At 37.9% G+C, this 17,051-nt stretch overlaps 1 protein-coding gene across 7 annotated transcripts in view; it reads right to left on the reverse strand.

The window, feature by feature from the left end:
- Nucleotides 1–1,484: 1,484 nt before the first annotated feature.
- Nucleotides 1,485–17,051, reverse strand: part of LOC116208043 (protein DETOXIFICATION 40-like) — a 35,264-nt gene continuing 19,697 nt past the window's right edge. For 2 of the 7 annotated variants that reach the window (XM_031541238.1, XM_031541241.1), the window contains 3 exons: nt 2,580–2,698; nt 2,339–2,425; nt 1,485–1,796 (listed from right to left, as the gene is read on the reverse strand). In XM_031541238.1, coding sequence (XP_031397098.1) covers nt 2,653–2,698 — 46 coding nt within the window. In that variant the 3' untranslated portion in view covers nt 1,485–1,796; nt 2,339–2,425; nt 2,580–2,652. Of the gene's footprint in view, nt 1,797–2,338; nt 2,426–2,567; nt 2,699–11,722; nt 13,532–16,143; nt 16,897–17,051 lie in introns of those variants that run through there. The other 5 variants (XM_031541237.1, XM_031541242.1, XM_031541239.1 and 2 more) reach the window with 4 other exon arrangements.

Below are 17,051 nucleotides of genomic sequence, written 5' to 3' on the forward strand. Positions count from 1 at the left end.
AGTTAGCCGTATTGCCATATGTGAAACATGCACAGTCAGTTTAAATGTCACATAAATCTAGTTTATATGATTGAGTAAATGAAGGACAAATATACCTAGCATTCAATTCCCAATATTTGCAGCTCGAGATGAAGGGACTTTTAAGCTCGATCGTTAAAATGTACTAGGTCCTGTCATTCGAAAATCGACCACCGAAGGATGTTCCTTGTCGCTTGAGGAAATTGAGGCGACTCCTGGGGCTTCCTATGGGTATAACCAGCGAAACCAAGCTATTTAACAGGCCAGGTCCAAATTTAAATACAGGGGCCAGGCCCATGCTAAGAGGGCCCAGAGCGGCCGGTTTTAAGCCTTTTGCTGTATAATTTCCCGGGCAGGTTTTCCGCTAGGTGCTCTTTAGACTCGACAGCCTTCAACTGAATGAAGAAAAGCTCACAGGGAGGGGGACCACATACAGAGATTCGGTTGAACCGGTACTACTAACGCTCGATGTTGCGCCTGTAATCAAAATTATAATTAGTCGTAATAAGTCACAAAAAATTGAACGATAATTCAAATAGCTATTCGGACAAATAGAATGCTATAAAATTAACTGAATTTCACTAGTGTAAGAACTTGGAAATTCAAACCGAAATAAAGGTGAAACCGAAAGATACGAGAGAGCCGAGTCATGTGTTAGACACAAACCCTTGAAACAGAATTGTTCCCTCCTGCGTGCTTGAGGTCACGTGGACAATCGTTTCCTAGGGTAAAACGGCAACAAGCGAAGCAGCAGCACAAACAGCAACGCTTCAGCGAACTCGAAGTAAAGCGTGAACACTATCTCAAAAGGTACATAGGAGGAAAGGGGAGACTTGGATCCCTCGAACCTCAATTCACCAAATTCCGTTGGTTTCGGGTGGAAATTCGGATCTTTGTGCATGAAGACAAAACTCCACACTAGCTCATCATTCCCAAACAAGCAATTAATCAATTTTTGTCCCGAAAGCAGATTGAAAGGTCTGTTGGATTTTATAGGCTAGGTTCAATGCTTCTTTGACTCTTCCCATTCTCCTGTTATGGAGAATAACTCACATATATTCAATATATGTGTTAATGATATTTGATTATTCATGAATGCAATCCATTCATTTCTTGTAACTACCAAGAAAATCAAGAGTCATTAGCTTGTGAACAATTTCCTCATTCATCCATTAGCCATAATTTCCAACAGCGCCAAGATCACCGTATACAGGATTTCCCAGGAATTTTCTATGCTTGCTTCAATCAATAATGATCAAGTTTCTTTTGTTCCACACATTATATATATAGTTCGGACTGACGCAATGTAATAGGCAAAGAAAACACCAGTGAATCAGTCGCAATATCGACTCGCTTCTATTTCATTTCGGTTATGTTGCACCCGAGTCATTATGGACAATGGATTTTTGTTTAGGCCGATGTTATAAACTAAGGTCGAAAGGGCACATCACATTTTGAGAAATAAATTCGATGGACCAACTAGTCTGACGCTGACTTTAATTCCTGGTAACAATATAATTAAGAAGAGCCAGTACGGCAGTAACAACCCGATATGTCATATATAAGTTTGCAGGACAAAGCTTTCCAATCAGCTAACAGTATTCCTCAGTGGCAAAGGTTGGTGATTCGGCTATTTGTGTCATTATCATTGCCTGACTTGGTAGTACTGCTCTTTTCGGGTATGAACGGATCGGTCTTTCCATGGATCTTAGCTTTCTTCAAAGAGGTGCTTTCTTCTTGTCTTCCCATTTGTCCAACCTCTCCTTAGCTTTCTCCACCTGCAAGTTTCAGGAAAAATAAAATGTCGCTTTTATCACCGGTAGTTGGCAGTTCATGTAACAATCACATTTTAATTTCATGGGGTTGATCTAGCTAGTTTATAGATGAACATCTGAATCAATACTTTGCATAATATAGACGAACATCTGAATCAATACTTTGCATGATATATCGATAGAGTCCAAAATTTTTCTAATCGTTTTGTCACGAAATGGTAATCCCGGGACTGACTACTCTGATCTTTATAAACATATTGGGTCTGCTAATTGACACAATATCCTCATGGCTCGACCGGTCACATAAGAGACAGTTCGTCCATAGGCTTTGAACACCCTAGCTAGCTCGGTAGATAGGTATACACGTAGTCAAGATTACTCTAATGAAGACTGGGTCTAAAGTTTCTGATTTGATTCATTCATAGTTTGCGAGCCAAAAAAATAAAATCAACATGGACCTAACTTTGCCATGGCCTGACAGTTTGATATGCATGTGGTAGGTATAGAGTAATATTGCCCTCTTTATTGGGTGGTTAGTTGCTGACCTCTCGGTTCCAGTCCGTGCGAAATGTCACCCACAGTAGGATAGGAGCTTGCATCACAGTTCCACTGATCATTCCTGACCATATTCCCTGTAAATAAAAACTATCATAATCACTGATCACCCACAGTAGGATAAGAGCATGAATGCACAATATGTATGAGCTGTCGTGTTCCGAATTAATGAGATCATGGTGCGCAAACAAGGTAAAAATGAGATTAGTGGCACGTAACAGGAGATTTCACCTATACGCCAATATGGAATTTAAAGCCGAGGAGGTAACCGAGCGGGACCCTGACTATGTAGTAGCATCCCACGTCAACGTATGCAACGAACCTTTGCCACCCACATCCAACAGCGACCCCTGTCAACATTATTCGGAATTACCTAATTATTAGTAAATATTACGAAGAGGTGCATATATATGTATAGGAAGTATTATGTGATCAGATCAGGATAAACTAAATTAGAAGAAGATTATTTACCCGAAAAAAATCTAATAAATAAAAGGATATAAATTTGAACATGTTTACCAGAAAGAAAAATTTTCACCCCATTTAGAGCGAGGCTAAACGGCCAACAACGGGCAAAGGTCGGTTTGGCGACGGTTTTGCTGCGGTTGAAGGCGTAGCTGATGACATGCCGCAGTCCCATTACCGCTGGCCTCCCCCACCGCCACCACAAGCGACACGAAACGTGTGCATGGTATCTCGATGACTTTCCTAGGTTTTGGAAAATATCGGGTCGGACTGATTTGAGGAAGGGAGATAATAGGCTGAGTTGGATTTGGGCCCAAGTGTTGAGCCAAGTATCAATTGAAGAGATCCCAGCAAGGTGAGCCCATGATGGAAATTATATGCATATGTACATATTGCGGTGGAGGATTTTATTTGGCAGCCGAATATTATTCTTTGAGATCAAGTATGCAATGTTCATGTGATATTCTCGTGTTATCTTTAGTGTTAGGAAATCGAATAGGTTGGACATCCCTCCAATTTTATTTGATATCTTATTTTAGGCAATTTAGATTTGATAGGTAGTCAATTTCCTATTTGAATTTTATTTCGATATAGTATATTGTGGCATATCAGATTACGATATATTCTCTAGGATTTCATTGTAAACGCCTATATATACGTGTCATCTTGTTCGTTGTTAGGTTAAACACACTCATCAATCAAACTCATACTTTTCCTATTTTTTGTTTATCGCACCTTACTTTACCGCACTTTTCAATTCCCGTTTCATATATCCCTCAATCGATGTCCCGTGGATTGAGAAAATTCATCCTTGGAACTCTCAGGTTTTCAAGACGAAGATTTTACCTTCCTTCTGCACCACTTGCCGAAGGTTATTGAAGTTTGGGTTCACTCACATCGGGTGGACTTCCTTTCCCTCGGTTTCCTGGGCTAAGTTATTGGCCGAACTCTATTAAGCGGCTGCATAGCCGCTTGATCATTTTCGGACTGTGTTCGTATGAAGAAAATTGGTAAAGACACTCAAACGGCTAAATCCCTGAGCCTTGTTATCGTTTGAGGCGCAAATTATTACTTGAAGTTAAACCTAGCCGTCGATCAATCTCGCGGACATTTAGGCCGTGGTACACACTTTGAATCGGTAGGGCCAGCTAATGGCATGTCTCATATCTTGGAACCGTTTCTTGGTACGCTTGGATCTTTTTATCATGTTGCCAGTTAGGTACTCGTGTGATTTTGAGGAGAACATCACTTTGGCAAGCCCAGTGGGACCGTTCTATCGAAGAAGTGTTAAACTATCAAGATAGTGTTGACTCGTAGCAAGTCTCAAGCGACTCTAGAGACCGCACAAGAAGAAGAAACAAGACGATTGCTTCAAGACGAGGAAAGAAAACACTTACAAGAAGAAAATAAATAACCTCGTCTTGGTGCCGATGACCCGGCATTGGCTAAATCCTAGATGCCCGAGTGGGCGTGTACAATGATCCGAGAACTCAAAGACGGGATGAAGCAGGCCATCTGCGTGTCTTTAACTATGAATGAAGGTCAAGAGGTTACTCATGGAAAGGTCATTGAAGAAAGGTCGAACAAAGAGTTGAATCCGATCATCCATAAAGGCTATGAGTTTGCTTTTTCTTATAACTATGGAGTTTCGAGCATCATAGGGACCTCAGCCGGCAAGTCATGCCCGCCGTGGCAACCTTCATCCTCCATACCGTATGGTTCACTTAACCCAGTGAGTTGTGTGCCTACGATCCCGACTTATACCATGGCCAAGACCTACAACCCAACTACATTGGTGTTCCATCTAGTGCCGCAAGTCTCAAGTTAAACGACGGCGTCAAATATGTCTTATATGCAACAACAAAGCATGGAGACCTACATGCAACAATCGTTATATGGCAGGGCACCCTAAGTAAACGATAGTTATCCCTATTCAGACCAATCCTTTTCGTCAAAATCAGTTTGGGCAGCCTTATGCCATTTATACCATGCCATATACAACGTCTTTTGTTGCGACACAGCCCCTCCACAAGCTCAGCCTCCGGCTTTGACTAGGCCTCGGCTTGCATTGCCGCCATTACTACTTCAGCCTACAGCGAGTAATGCTTAGTCGCTTCAGGGGCATGCTCCACTCAACTTTTAGCAGCCCCAAATTAATTGGACCGACCTTATGACGAGTCCATAGGCTGCTCTACCGCAAACCTTATCCCGATTGGATCGATAGAGTTCATGAGTTCTCGATATGCTTTAAGATGCCTGATTTTAATCGATTCTTCTCAGGGGAGGACAACCAATCCTCCATAGAGCACATAGCTCGGTTTTCGAGTCAATGTAATTTGTGGCCGGTAACGACTATTTGAAGTTGCGTTTATTTGGTAACTCCTTGACTAGAACGATCTTTGATCGTTTGCGTTTGTTTAGTAACTCCTTGACTGAAACGACCTTTAATTGGTTCACCAACCTACCAGCAAATTCAATTAGAGATTGACAAGAGATTGAGGCAAAATTCCATGCGCAATTCTATGGAACTCAACCCGAGGTCACTATAGTCGACTTGGCAAGGTTCATGCAAGGACCGGACAAGAGAGTCGAGGATTATATTGCTCGATTCAAGATAGCAAAACAAAGGCGTAGGATTTCCCCCCCTGAGAGCAATTCATGAAGTTATGCATCAATGGGCTTGAGTTTGAGTTAAAGAAAAAGTTCGAAGGAATGGGATACCAAGACTTTTTGATTTGGCTTCCAAGACTCAAGTTACGAAAAGCTTTTGAAAGAAGAAGCTGACCGAAAGCGGAGTTCTCATGGCCATGTAAATGCTATTTTCAATGAGCACGATAAGGATTTTGAAGATGGAATGGTCGAAATAATTGCGGACAAGCCCATCAAATGTCCATTGCTTGTACAGGCGAAAATCAGGCAAATACGATAAGCCGAATGCCTTCAGCAAGGTAAAGTGCTACACTTTTGATGTTTCTAGACTCATGAGATCTTTTATTTCCTTGTTAAGTTAGGCTTAGTCAAGTTCGATCCCGGTCACAAGCACTCGTTAGCAAAGGAGACCCAAAATCGAGACTTTTGTCGATTCCATGGCTAAGCCATAGCACCAAGGATTGTATCATCCTAAGTAACATAATTTAGGACAAGATCGATCGTGGGATCCTTACAGAGGGAGAGAAGTCGATGAAAGTTGACACCCGACCCTTTTTCGGCTATCGCTCCCATTATGGCAAGATCGGCCGACTTACAGACAGTTCTTTCAAAGCAGAAGCTGGATGAGGGCTTTGCTTTAGAAGTTATCGAAGATGTTACAAGGCCTGTATGCAAACTTCATGATGAGCACAAGCTTTGCTCGGCTTGTGCGAAGTTGGTCATACAAGAAAATATGATGCTATCCATTTTACCTCGACCTTCACAGAGAGCAAGTCCCAACGTATTGATCAGCCACGATCGGTGAAAAAATGGACTCCTAAAAGGACTTCACAGAAAAGCGACATAAGGAGAAATGGAGATGATGAGAGGCAAGTCGAGGTTGAGGCATCTCCGAGGAGTTCGAGTTCGAAAAGCAAGGGTGATGGGCTCGAAATTGAGATTCCAATATCTCAAGGATCCTCAACTTCTAACTCGATCTAAAAAACGTCATAAACAATGACGATGACAAATGGAGTGACTTTCGACCGGCCAACAAGGCTACCCTGAGCAAGGAGAGGGCCAAAAAGAGAGCTTTCCTGTGAGTAAACTTGACTTCGACGAGTAGTTGTGCGACCATGTGATGGACAACGACAAGTGCACCTTAAACATATAGGAGTTCGATGACGGAGACGCCGTAAACGCTATTCAATTTGGTGCTTTCGTGATAAGCTGGATGTTGTAATGCTCACTCTTCCGACCACATTTATGGATAAACAGGCAGTTCCTCAAGTTAATGAAGTGCGCCAGCTGGGGTCATTCATGCTCCGAAATCCAATAAGGAAGAAGCGGCCTCACTAGAAGAGCACTCGAGGCTGAGGAGTTAAATAAGAGGAATGTCTAGAAATTTGTTGTCGAGCGAGTACCAGAGGTAATGTCTCGGCATCATCGCCTTCTATTCATCACCGTTAATATGTTTGGTGTGCCCAAGGTTATGGTTAACAATAGAGCAATGATAAACGTTATGCCTACGAGCACCATGGCCAAGCTCAACCGCACGGAATAGGATCTCGTGAAGATGGGAGTGACAACCACAGTTTTCAAAGGAGCTGTGACGAATGCTCGGGGGGTTCTTTCCGTTAACATTGAAGTAGGTTCAAGGGTTATCACATTGACTTTCTTTGCTATGGATGCCTTGGCTAGCTACAATGTGGTCTTGGGTCGAGATTGGATTCATGGAGCTGAGTATGTGCCCTCTTCATTACACCAAAAGTTGATTCTTTGGAATGAGAATGCTCACGAGGTAGTCCTAGCCAAGCCTAGGCCGTTCTTTATAAACTCTCTTGCTTCGGAGGTTAGGTACTATGATGAAGATGTCGGCTTTGTTTGTTACCCCATTGCTTGGCTTAACACTTGGGCCTAAATTCAACTCAGCCTATCTCCCTTCCTCAAATCAGTCTGATTCGATATTTTCCAAAACCTGAGAAAATCATTGAGATACCACGCACATGTCATGGCTCGGCTAATTTCTATGGAATGCGAAAAATAGTTGTAAACAATACTCCCCGCATGTCTAGTCGTGCGGAACAACATTGAGCGAGACTTGACATGGATATTCACGATGACCATGAAAAAGGATGAAGGAATGAGTGCACCTTACGGCTAAATAGTTGTTGCGAGCAAGTTGGGCACGAACGGTGAACTGAACCTTTATCTCTAAAACAACTATGTTCTCTCTGTTTTAGCTCCACTTCAACCTCAAATTTGAGCATCTTTTGCTTTGAACTAGGCAAAGCTCAAAACATAAAGTTGTAGATCTCAAAATTAGCTTTCTGTAGCATCTTGAATCATTAAAATTCGAGCTTTGTAGAGCGAAATATGCAATTCAGCCTGAAACTGTGCAGAGATTGAAAGGAACTGGCTGTGAGCATTTCTTGACAGAGGCTGAGTCTCTTCCGCATAGAATCGGATCGAGGTGAAAAAAAAAGTTGAAGCTCTCCTTCTTAGCTTTCTATAGGACTTTGAATCACACTAATCCAAGTTCCAGATAGTGATATGCAGACTTTTCCGTAAACCTGCGTGCTATAGGAAAATATAACCGAACCTCAAAGACTCGGCTACCCATTAAATAATTAGTACGCGTTCGGCCTCACAGCCATGAGGTCGACTTAAATGGCAACATCTTGTAGGTTGTGGTTCAGCCCGCTCTCATAATCCACTTGATCTGATCTATATTCTCATGGCTCTCACATCGTTGAATAATATCTCTTCAAATATTGGCCGTTAATATATCTATATTGAAGTCGACCCCAAAGTCTTTTAACCAATAAGCCTCATTGGGTGGATCCTCATGAATAACGAACGGGCCTTCCTACTTAATTTCCGTTTGTGTACTTGAACTTTCAGCCTCTTGAGCTTCCTCTGTGTAGAAGTTCAAGAGATGTTGGATAGCGGCTGTGGCTTCGGCTATCATCTTATCGCCGTGAGTCGGCATATTCATTCTAACTCTTTAGTGATTAGTATAGTCTTCGGCTGGGGTGCAATTAGCAATGCGAGCCGAGGCAAATGAACAGTTGGGTTAGCCGATAATTGATGAAGTCGAGTTGCTTGATGGTTATAACTTCAGTTGGCCTCCCATAAGCATCTCAGCCCTCAAAATTGATAAAGCCAACATCTTCATTACAACACCTAACCTCCGAAGCAAGAGAGTTTGTAAGACCGGACATATTTTTCAAATACGGATACATATACATGCTTATATATATATATATATTATATACTGGAATTTATGTTGTAAAAGAAAAAAAAAAGAGAGAAGGGTGGAGGCATGGGCTCCACGTGGCCCACAATTCCTCCTCTCATCTTCCACCGCCTTATTCATTTCATTTATTTGTCTTTCTTCCTTTTTTCTTCTTTGCTCGGTTTGACTGAGGAAACTGAAGGGGAACGGAGTAAGGAAAAAAAAACAAAGAGAGAGTGGAGAGAGAGAGAGAGAGAGAGAGAGAGAGAGGCGACGGGCACAGAGGCGATGGGCAGAGCAAGATCGTTGAAGAATAAGAAGAAGAAGATGGAAGGATTCAGGGAGCCTTCTAGTTGGGCTTGAGCTCGGTTTAGGCGACAAAGAGCAGAACATAAGAGAATAGATAAAAAGAGAGACGAGCGGAGTTGAGGAAGAATCGAAGCAGCGCTAAAGGCTAGGCTCAGAATTCCGGTTAAGTAAGTGATTCTCTCTCTCAATTATTTGACTCATTAATTGTATTTGTTCAGTAAGTGATTCTCTCTCTCAATTATTTGACTCATTAATTGTATTTGTTTAGTGGATTCGATTTCAGATCTCCCGAAGTAGAACTTGAGCTGAATACATATATGACTTTGGTCAATTACTAGGATTTTCAATGACTGAGCAGAAACATGAACAACCTCTGCATCTAACCATCGAGTTTACTTGTTGAAGTGAGCTGTCTTTCTCCCGAAATTCATCCTTGAGTGCTGAGTTGAGTCGGTAGATGACCCCGTCCCAATTTGTTTGTGACTTAGCTCGATTTGACTGATTCGAGGTTAGGTTTCAAACATGGCTGAACCATAAGACATTTCTATGTTTGATTTAGTAAGTTTTTAACTTGATATGACGGTTCAATCTCGAGTTTAAGGTGTGGACTGAGCTGTTTCATAGTCCTTCGATCCACAGGTGGATGTTCGGCTTGATTTTGGTGAATTTAAGTCGTATTGCTGATGTTGGCTGATTTGAGGGTGTTAAGAGGAGTTATTATATTCGATTTGGAGACGAGTTGTTGTGTTGTCTTGGTGAATAGATTGATGTTTCCTATTGAGTCCTATGGATGGTAATGCATTCTTTTCGCTAATTCCTTGTTAACCTTAGGCTATTTGGGTGAAAAATTATAAGATAAGGTTGATGGTAATCGTAATTGATCTCATGAGAGTGCTTATTTGGGGTCGTGATAAAAGGTTTGATTAATATAGTGGCTCTACTCAAATAAGACTTGAAGTCTTGAATTACTGTGGTAAAGATAATATGAATGGAATGAATTCGTTGGCTAAGTTTCATTATTGAACTTGCAAAGGATTGTGCTATGTATGTGGATCTCAAAGTCTTGGTCAAATATTTCAGCTTGGGTAAATTTATAGAATTTTAACATGATAAATTATGGAATAAGATTAGTTATTGTTAAGAAAAAGCTGGCTACTCTCTTAGGATTATTTTTAGCTTGATTAACTTATTTATCTCGTGTTAATAACAATTGGAGCTGGTTAAGTTTTGAGGTTCTTAGGGGTAATGAAGTGTGAAAGAATTTCTTCCTTTTAAGGTCAAATGTGATATTGTTTGCCATAAGGAATACATAAAGAAAATGCATATAATTTATAATTTTTTTCTGGTTATGCTTATGGTTGATAGGAGCCGAAGAGACTGAAACTATGCATTCTGATGGTTCGGCTTCATCGAATATTTTGGCAGTTTGATGAGAACTTCGTTCCATTGTGAAATGATATATATAGATATATATATGTTATGTGAGTACCCTATTCCCTTGTGAAATGATGTAGTATAGTTATATAAATTATTTAAGAAAAATATTGTGATAGTTAGAGATTAAGAAATCGGTCTTGCTATGCTGTGTGAAATGATTTGAGAGATATTGCCCTCTTATGTTCAATGTTGACATGAGATATACGGTGTGATTGTATATATTGATTGTGTATAAGATATGTGATGATAATATGTTGCAATTGTAATGTGATTGGGATTGTGCTTGTGGATAATGATATATGAGGTGAAACGACATGGTTACAATTGATTATACTTCTGTTATTACTGTTTATAGCCATGGGACAGCTGATCCGGTGGGATACAAAAATGGACGCCTAGACCGCTGATCCGGCGGGATACAAAAAGCGTCTAGACTCCTACTGCCGAAGGATAATGGGCAGCCCCCGCTTATGAGAAAGGAAATGATGAATTTGTGGATATGAATGCAGGGTTATGGTACCGTCTTAACTTGTTGCAAGGAAATACGACCCTATGGCTATATTGTTTGACTAATGTTGTGTATTGGTTGTTTGGGTTGATTTAGATGGATGTGATGATTATTGAGCTTGTCGGAATATGTCCTTATACTTGAATGCAAGTGGAATGCTAGAGCTTGATATGTCAAGTGATTGTGTAGTGGTTTGCTATGGAACGCTAAATGAATGGATATTTGATATTTATGTGATATTGGATGTTAGAGAAATGGTTGAAAGAATTATGTCTATTCTTTAGTAGGACTTAATTTAGTTACTATATTGGATAATTAACAATATAGTTAGTATAGATATATATATATATATATATATATACATATCGTGTGTGTGCGGTGAGTTGATAGTTGCATTGAATGTGATTTTATTATTTATTTGAATATTTGGTTGTTTGCAATTAAATATTTATTTAATAATAATTCATTTTGCTTTGGAATTTAGTACTCACTGAGGTGCAACTCACACTCTGCATATATTTTTCAGATGAGTTAGGAGCTAGACTAGCAGCACATGAGACTTTTTGAATAACGAGGATCAGCACGGAGGACTGGGCAGTGACCTTAGTTATTAAGTATTCTTTTTGTATAAAATATATTGAATATGTTACGACCTGAAAATTTTGATTAGTTGGTTGAGTGATGTGGCTCTCTTGGAAAATATATATACGTGAGAGCTTGCTGGATTGGTTATGTGGTTGTGAATTTATGAAAAGCAGGTTCGATATGAATAGTTTATGTGATATTGAATATCGAAAAAATATAGGGGAAACTCTGCTAAAATTTCGGGTCGTGACAGAGTTGATAAAGAACAACCTCGGCTCGGCTAAGACTTCCTCGGGAGCCTTTTAATTCCAAAGAATCAGCTTTTAGTATAATGTAGAAGGCATACACTCAATTGCATGAATCCAATCTCGGCCCAAGAGCGCATTGTAGCTAGCTGAGGCATCCACAACAAAGAAAGCCGATGCGATAACCCTTGAATCTACTTGAATAAAGATGGAAAGAACACCCCAAGCATGGGTCACAGCTCCTTTGAAGTCCGTGATCGTCACTCCCGTCTTCACGAGATTCTGCTTTGAGTGGTTGAGCTTGGCCATGGTGCTCGCAAGCATAAAGTTTACCTTTGCTCCATTATCAGCAATAACCTTCAGAACCGGCACACTAATCATATGAACGGTGATGAATAGAGGGCGAAGATGCCGAAACATTCCCTATGGTACTTGCTCGAAGACAAAGTTTTGGACATTCCTCTTATTTAATTCCTCAGCCTTGGGAGCTCTTCTAAGAGGGCCGCTTTTTTCTCATCGACTCTAGGAAATGAATGACCTCAGCTTGCAGCACTTCATCGACTTGAGGAATTGTCTTTTCAGCCATAAATGTGGTCGGAAGAGTGAGCATTGTAACATCCAAGCTTACCATGAAAGCGCCAAATTGAATAGTGTTTTTGACGTCTCCATCATCGAACTCCGACCTGTTTAAGGTGCGCTTGTCGTCGTTGTCCATCACATGTTCGCTCAATTACTAGTCGAAGTCAAGTTTCCTCCTCACAGGAAGGCCCTCTTTTTAGCCCTCTCCTTGCTCGAGGCGGCCTTGTTAGCCAGTCAAGAGTTGCTCCATTTGCTGTCGTCTATGTTCACGACGTTTTTACGATCAACTTAGAAGTTGAGGATTCTTGGGATGTTGGAGTCTGCCATTTATTCTTAGGGACGTTCACTAGTGGTACCACAAGCCTCTCCTTGGCCGGAAAACAATAAATGATGGTCAGAAACCTACCCGACCTCTCTCCTGAGCGCGTCGTCCATTGAGCCACACTTTGGTGAAGCATCTTGGCTCGCGAAGGACAGACCTCTCCTTGACTTGCAACTCTGTTCGGGGTTGATCATTGGAGAAAATCTCATGGGAAGCTCGGTTTAGCTCTTCTGGACCACTGAATTCGCGCTCGACCCCCCTTGCATTGCTTGGAGGTGCAACCTCAGCTTTGGACAAAACACTCTTGGCCTCATGCTCGAATTACTTCAACTCTCGAACGCTTGGAGTATAGATGAGTGTTCCCTTTTGTGAGCTTGAACCAACGTGTTGTACTCCCTTGGATATGGGCTGAACTGGAGGTTTTATATCCCGAGCCTTTAGGCAACACAAAGAGTCCTTAATAAGCTCAATTTCTAACCCATTACCCTTACCTTTCGAACTCGAACTCCTCAGAGTCACCTCAGCCTCGACTTACCTCTCACTATCTCGACTTCTAGGCACGCCGCTGCTCTGTGGAGTCCATTTGGGAGTCCATTTTTCCACAGATCACGGCTGATCAATACGTTGGGACCCACTCTCCCATGAAGGCCGAGGCGAGGTAGATAACATAATCTTTTCTTGTATCTAGGAGGAAAGTCCTGCACCTTTGCTTTATTATTTTGAATCGAGCGATATAATCCTCAACTCTCTCTCTTTCGGTCCTTGCACGAACCTCACCAAGTCGACTAGGGTAACCTCGGGTTGAGTGCTATAAAATTGCGCATGGAATTCGGCCTCTGTCTCTTGCCAATCTCTAACCGAATCAGCCTGTAGGTTAGTGAACCATTATAGGCTGTTCTGGTCAAGGAGTTACTAAACAAATGCAACTTCGAATAGTTGTTACCGGCCATGACATTACATTGACTCGAAAACCAAATCATAACGACATTATGTTTTTTTTTTGTTATTACAAAGGTTCATTAGACATTTTCTTCATTTTGATCATAACATCAGTCGTACCGGTTAGGATTACGGAAAAAAGTGTTGGGTCTATAAGATCACCCAAAAGAAAAGAAAAGAGAAAAAGAACGGCGGGTTTGTCAAACTTTGTTGATGAGTCGAATATATTACCTCTTGATTTTACATGAGAATTGTACTACATTTATTGATGAAATTTATTGCAAAGTGTATATTATAAGAATTTTAAGATTTCTATCCGGTTTACACATATTGCTTTCAAATATATGGCTTACTAGGTTTTTAAACCTGTACATTGCACAGACTCTATAAACAAAAATTTAAGATAGAAAATTTCATTTATTTATAATATAAGAAATTGAATTTAATAATATTTGTTAATGTAAATTTTATAGTTACAAACGTATGTATATAATATAAAAAATTTATTTTATACTATATAAATTATAATATAGTATGAAATTACTTAATTTATTAAGATTCTTCACTATTTTTACATTTACATAGTATTAATAAATTATATTTACTTTGTACGTATGTGGAGATATTTCTTTTGTTTAAAATACACTATATGAATTCTTTTAAATTCTATGATGATTGTATGAATTATATTATAATAAGAAAAGATAGTTAACTCTTAAAGTGAAACCAATTTTTTTAAGATCCATTTAAAAATTATAATTACAACAATTATGTGAGTTATATAAAGTGAAAAACGACATTATATTTTAGGAATATAAAAATTGAAATGAACTTATATGTATAGAATTTTTTTATTCAAACAAATGTATGATCACTTGTTTTTTGACAATTATTTAAAAGAATTACCAAAATATATTTTCACATATATATTTATTCATTTGATTAAAATTTGATTAATGTTATTTAATTATATATCTACAATTAGGCCATATATATATATATATTAGCTTCATTTATAATAGATTATTACGCAATGTTTGACTGATATAATATTATTTAAATGAATTAATAAATGTCGTAAATAAACTATAGTTATAAGATTTTTAAAGTTTCAAAAGTTATAATTCCATGCATTTTATGAATAGCTCTAAGATATTAAAAACACATAGTATTAAGAAATTAAAAATTTGTAAATCCTTGAGCCATTTAAAGACCTTCTTTTTGTATTTTGAGGTGAATCTTTTACTTTAAAATTCTGAATTCCAATGTAATTCATTGCATAACATTTTTAGTTTCTAGGGCAAATTACAAAAAAAAACCCAAATTTTGTAAAATGTCTCAGTTTTGTCCTAAATTTTGTTTTGTAACAAAAAAAACCATAAGTTTTCTAAAATGTCTAAAAAATGACCTCCGTTATAATTTCCGTCAATTTTTGCCTACGTGTGACCTACGTGGACTGTTAAAGGGACCCACTAGCCTACGTGTGACCTACGTGGACTGTTAAAGGGACCCACCATCAGCAGCAAAAATTGACGGAAGTTATAACATAGGTCATTCTTGAGACATTTTAGAAAACTTATGGTTTTTTTTGTTACAAAACAAAATTTAGGACAAAATTGAGACATTTTACAAAACTTGGGTTTTTTTTGTAATTTACCCTAGTTTCTATGGCAGTAAGCTTATGAACCCATTTTTATTTATGATTTTTAGGTATATCTTACAATTATTTTCTATTGTTAAATTTTCCTTTTAATTTTTAATTCTAGTTGTAATTTAGTGTCATTTTTGAAATGTTTTATTTACAACTAATATGATTTCTATGAAACAATTATTGCTTATTTCTTCTTCTTCTTCTTCTTCTTTTTTAAAGTACCTTTATTATCATTTTCATGGTTAATTTTTCTATCAATTTTTTTTCCAATAGTAATTTAGTTTGTTTATTAAAGAATCAGATAATCACCTGTCTTTGTTAAATATTTTCAATTATCATACTTTGTTTTTTAATGTTCTTTCAATTATTAAGGGATTTAATTACTTGTAATGCTATTAATAGTATTTATTGCACTCAAGTTAATTTTTATATTATATGTATAAAATAATTTTTAATTCCAAAAATTAAAATTAATTTATTTTAAAGTATTCAAGTGAATTAACTTAAACAAATTTAATACTACTCAAGTGAGTTTTATATACTATTAATTTTTTTTTCTTCCTATACAAATTTATTTTGTTTATTAAAGAATCTGATAATCACATGTCTTTGTTACATATTTTCAATTATCATACTTTGCTTCTTAATGTTCTTTAAATTATTAAGGGATTTAATACTTGTAATGCTATATTTAATTGTATTTATTTCACTCAAATTAATTTATATATTATGTATATTACGTAGTTTTTAATTCCAAAAATTAAAATTAATTTCTTTTAACATATTCAAGTGAATTAACTTAAACACATTTGACACTGCTCAAGTAAGCTTTACTCTCTCTCTCTCTCTCTCTCTCTCTCTCTCTCTATATATATATATATATATAGACTAGTCTAGCAACTTAATTACGCATTGCAAGGGAATTTGCATATTATATTTGCAGTAAATATCTTATTAAAAATTTGCCAGATTTTTGGGGTTTGTTTTCCATTTGTTTTGGTTTTTATGGGAGTATTAATAATCTATATATAGAGGAAAGGGGTTTAGTACAGTGGTATAAGTCGCCGACTTAAAACCATATGAGATTCGATTATTTCGTCAGTGAGACTTATGTGTTCCTTTGCCCATAGTATAAAGGAGAGATAGTTTTGTATTGTTATCTGCTTGACACTTTTTGGTTGATGGAGTTTTTATGAGTTGTGACTTGTGAGTCTGTCTCTGTACATACAGTTTTTGGAATGAAAGGTGCATTTATTAAGCAAAATAGAAAAAGCTTTACATGGATTTCACTCTTCATTTTTTAACCATAGGTCTGCAAATGTGAAACCATTTTCTTGTGGGAATTGTCAAATTGTCTTAGTGATCAAAGCATCTGTTATTTAAAAGAAGAAAATAAATGAACTGTTAAGATTTTATTTTTTGAAAAGAAAGAAAAGAATCAAATAACTCTTAACGGTTTAGGGTTATATTTATGAACTAGTTATTTGCCCAAGTTTTTTACGGGTTGAGTAAATAAAATTTATTTTGCATGGCCAAATTAATTTAATTTTTGCACTTTCCATTTATATGCATCGAGAAATGTGAGTATAGGGCCCCAGCCGGACCCTGAATCCAGTAGGTACATTCATTAGAATGTATTTAACTGAAAAAAAAAAGTTAAAAGGAGGTCATGTGTGATATATTAGGATTCATAATCAACTAATTATAATATTACGTCAATTAATAAAGTTAATATCCCACATTCAGTAAATCAAAAATTGTAAAATGAAACTTGATGTAATAATTATAAATCATGAC

This window comes from Punica granatum, chromosome 5 (assembly GCF_007655135.1).
Source record: "Punica granatum isolate Tunisia-2019 chromosome 5, ASM765513v2, whole genome shotgun sequence".
In the NCBI taxonomy this organism is placed as follows: Eukaryota; Viridiplantae; Streptophyta; class Magnoliopsida; order Myrtales; family Lythraceae; genus Punica; species Punica granatum.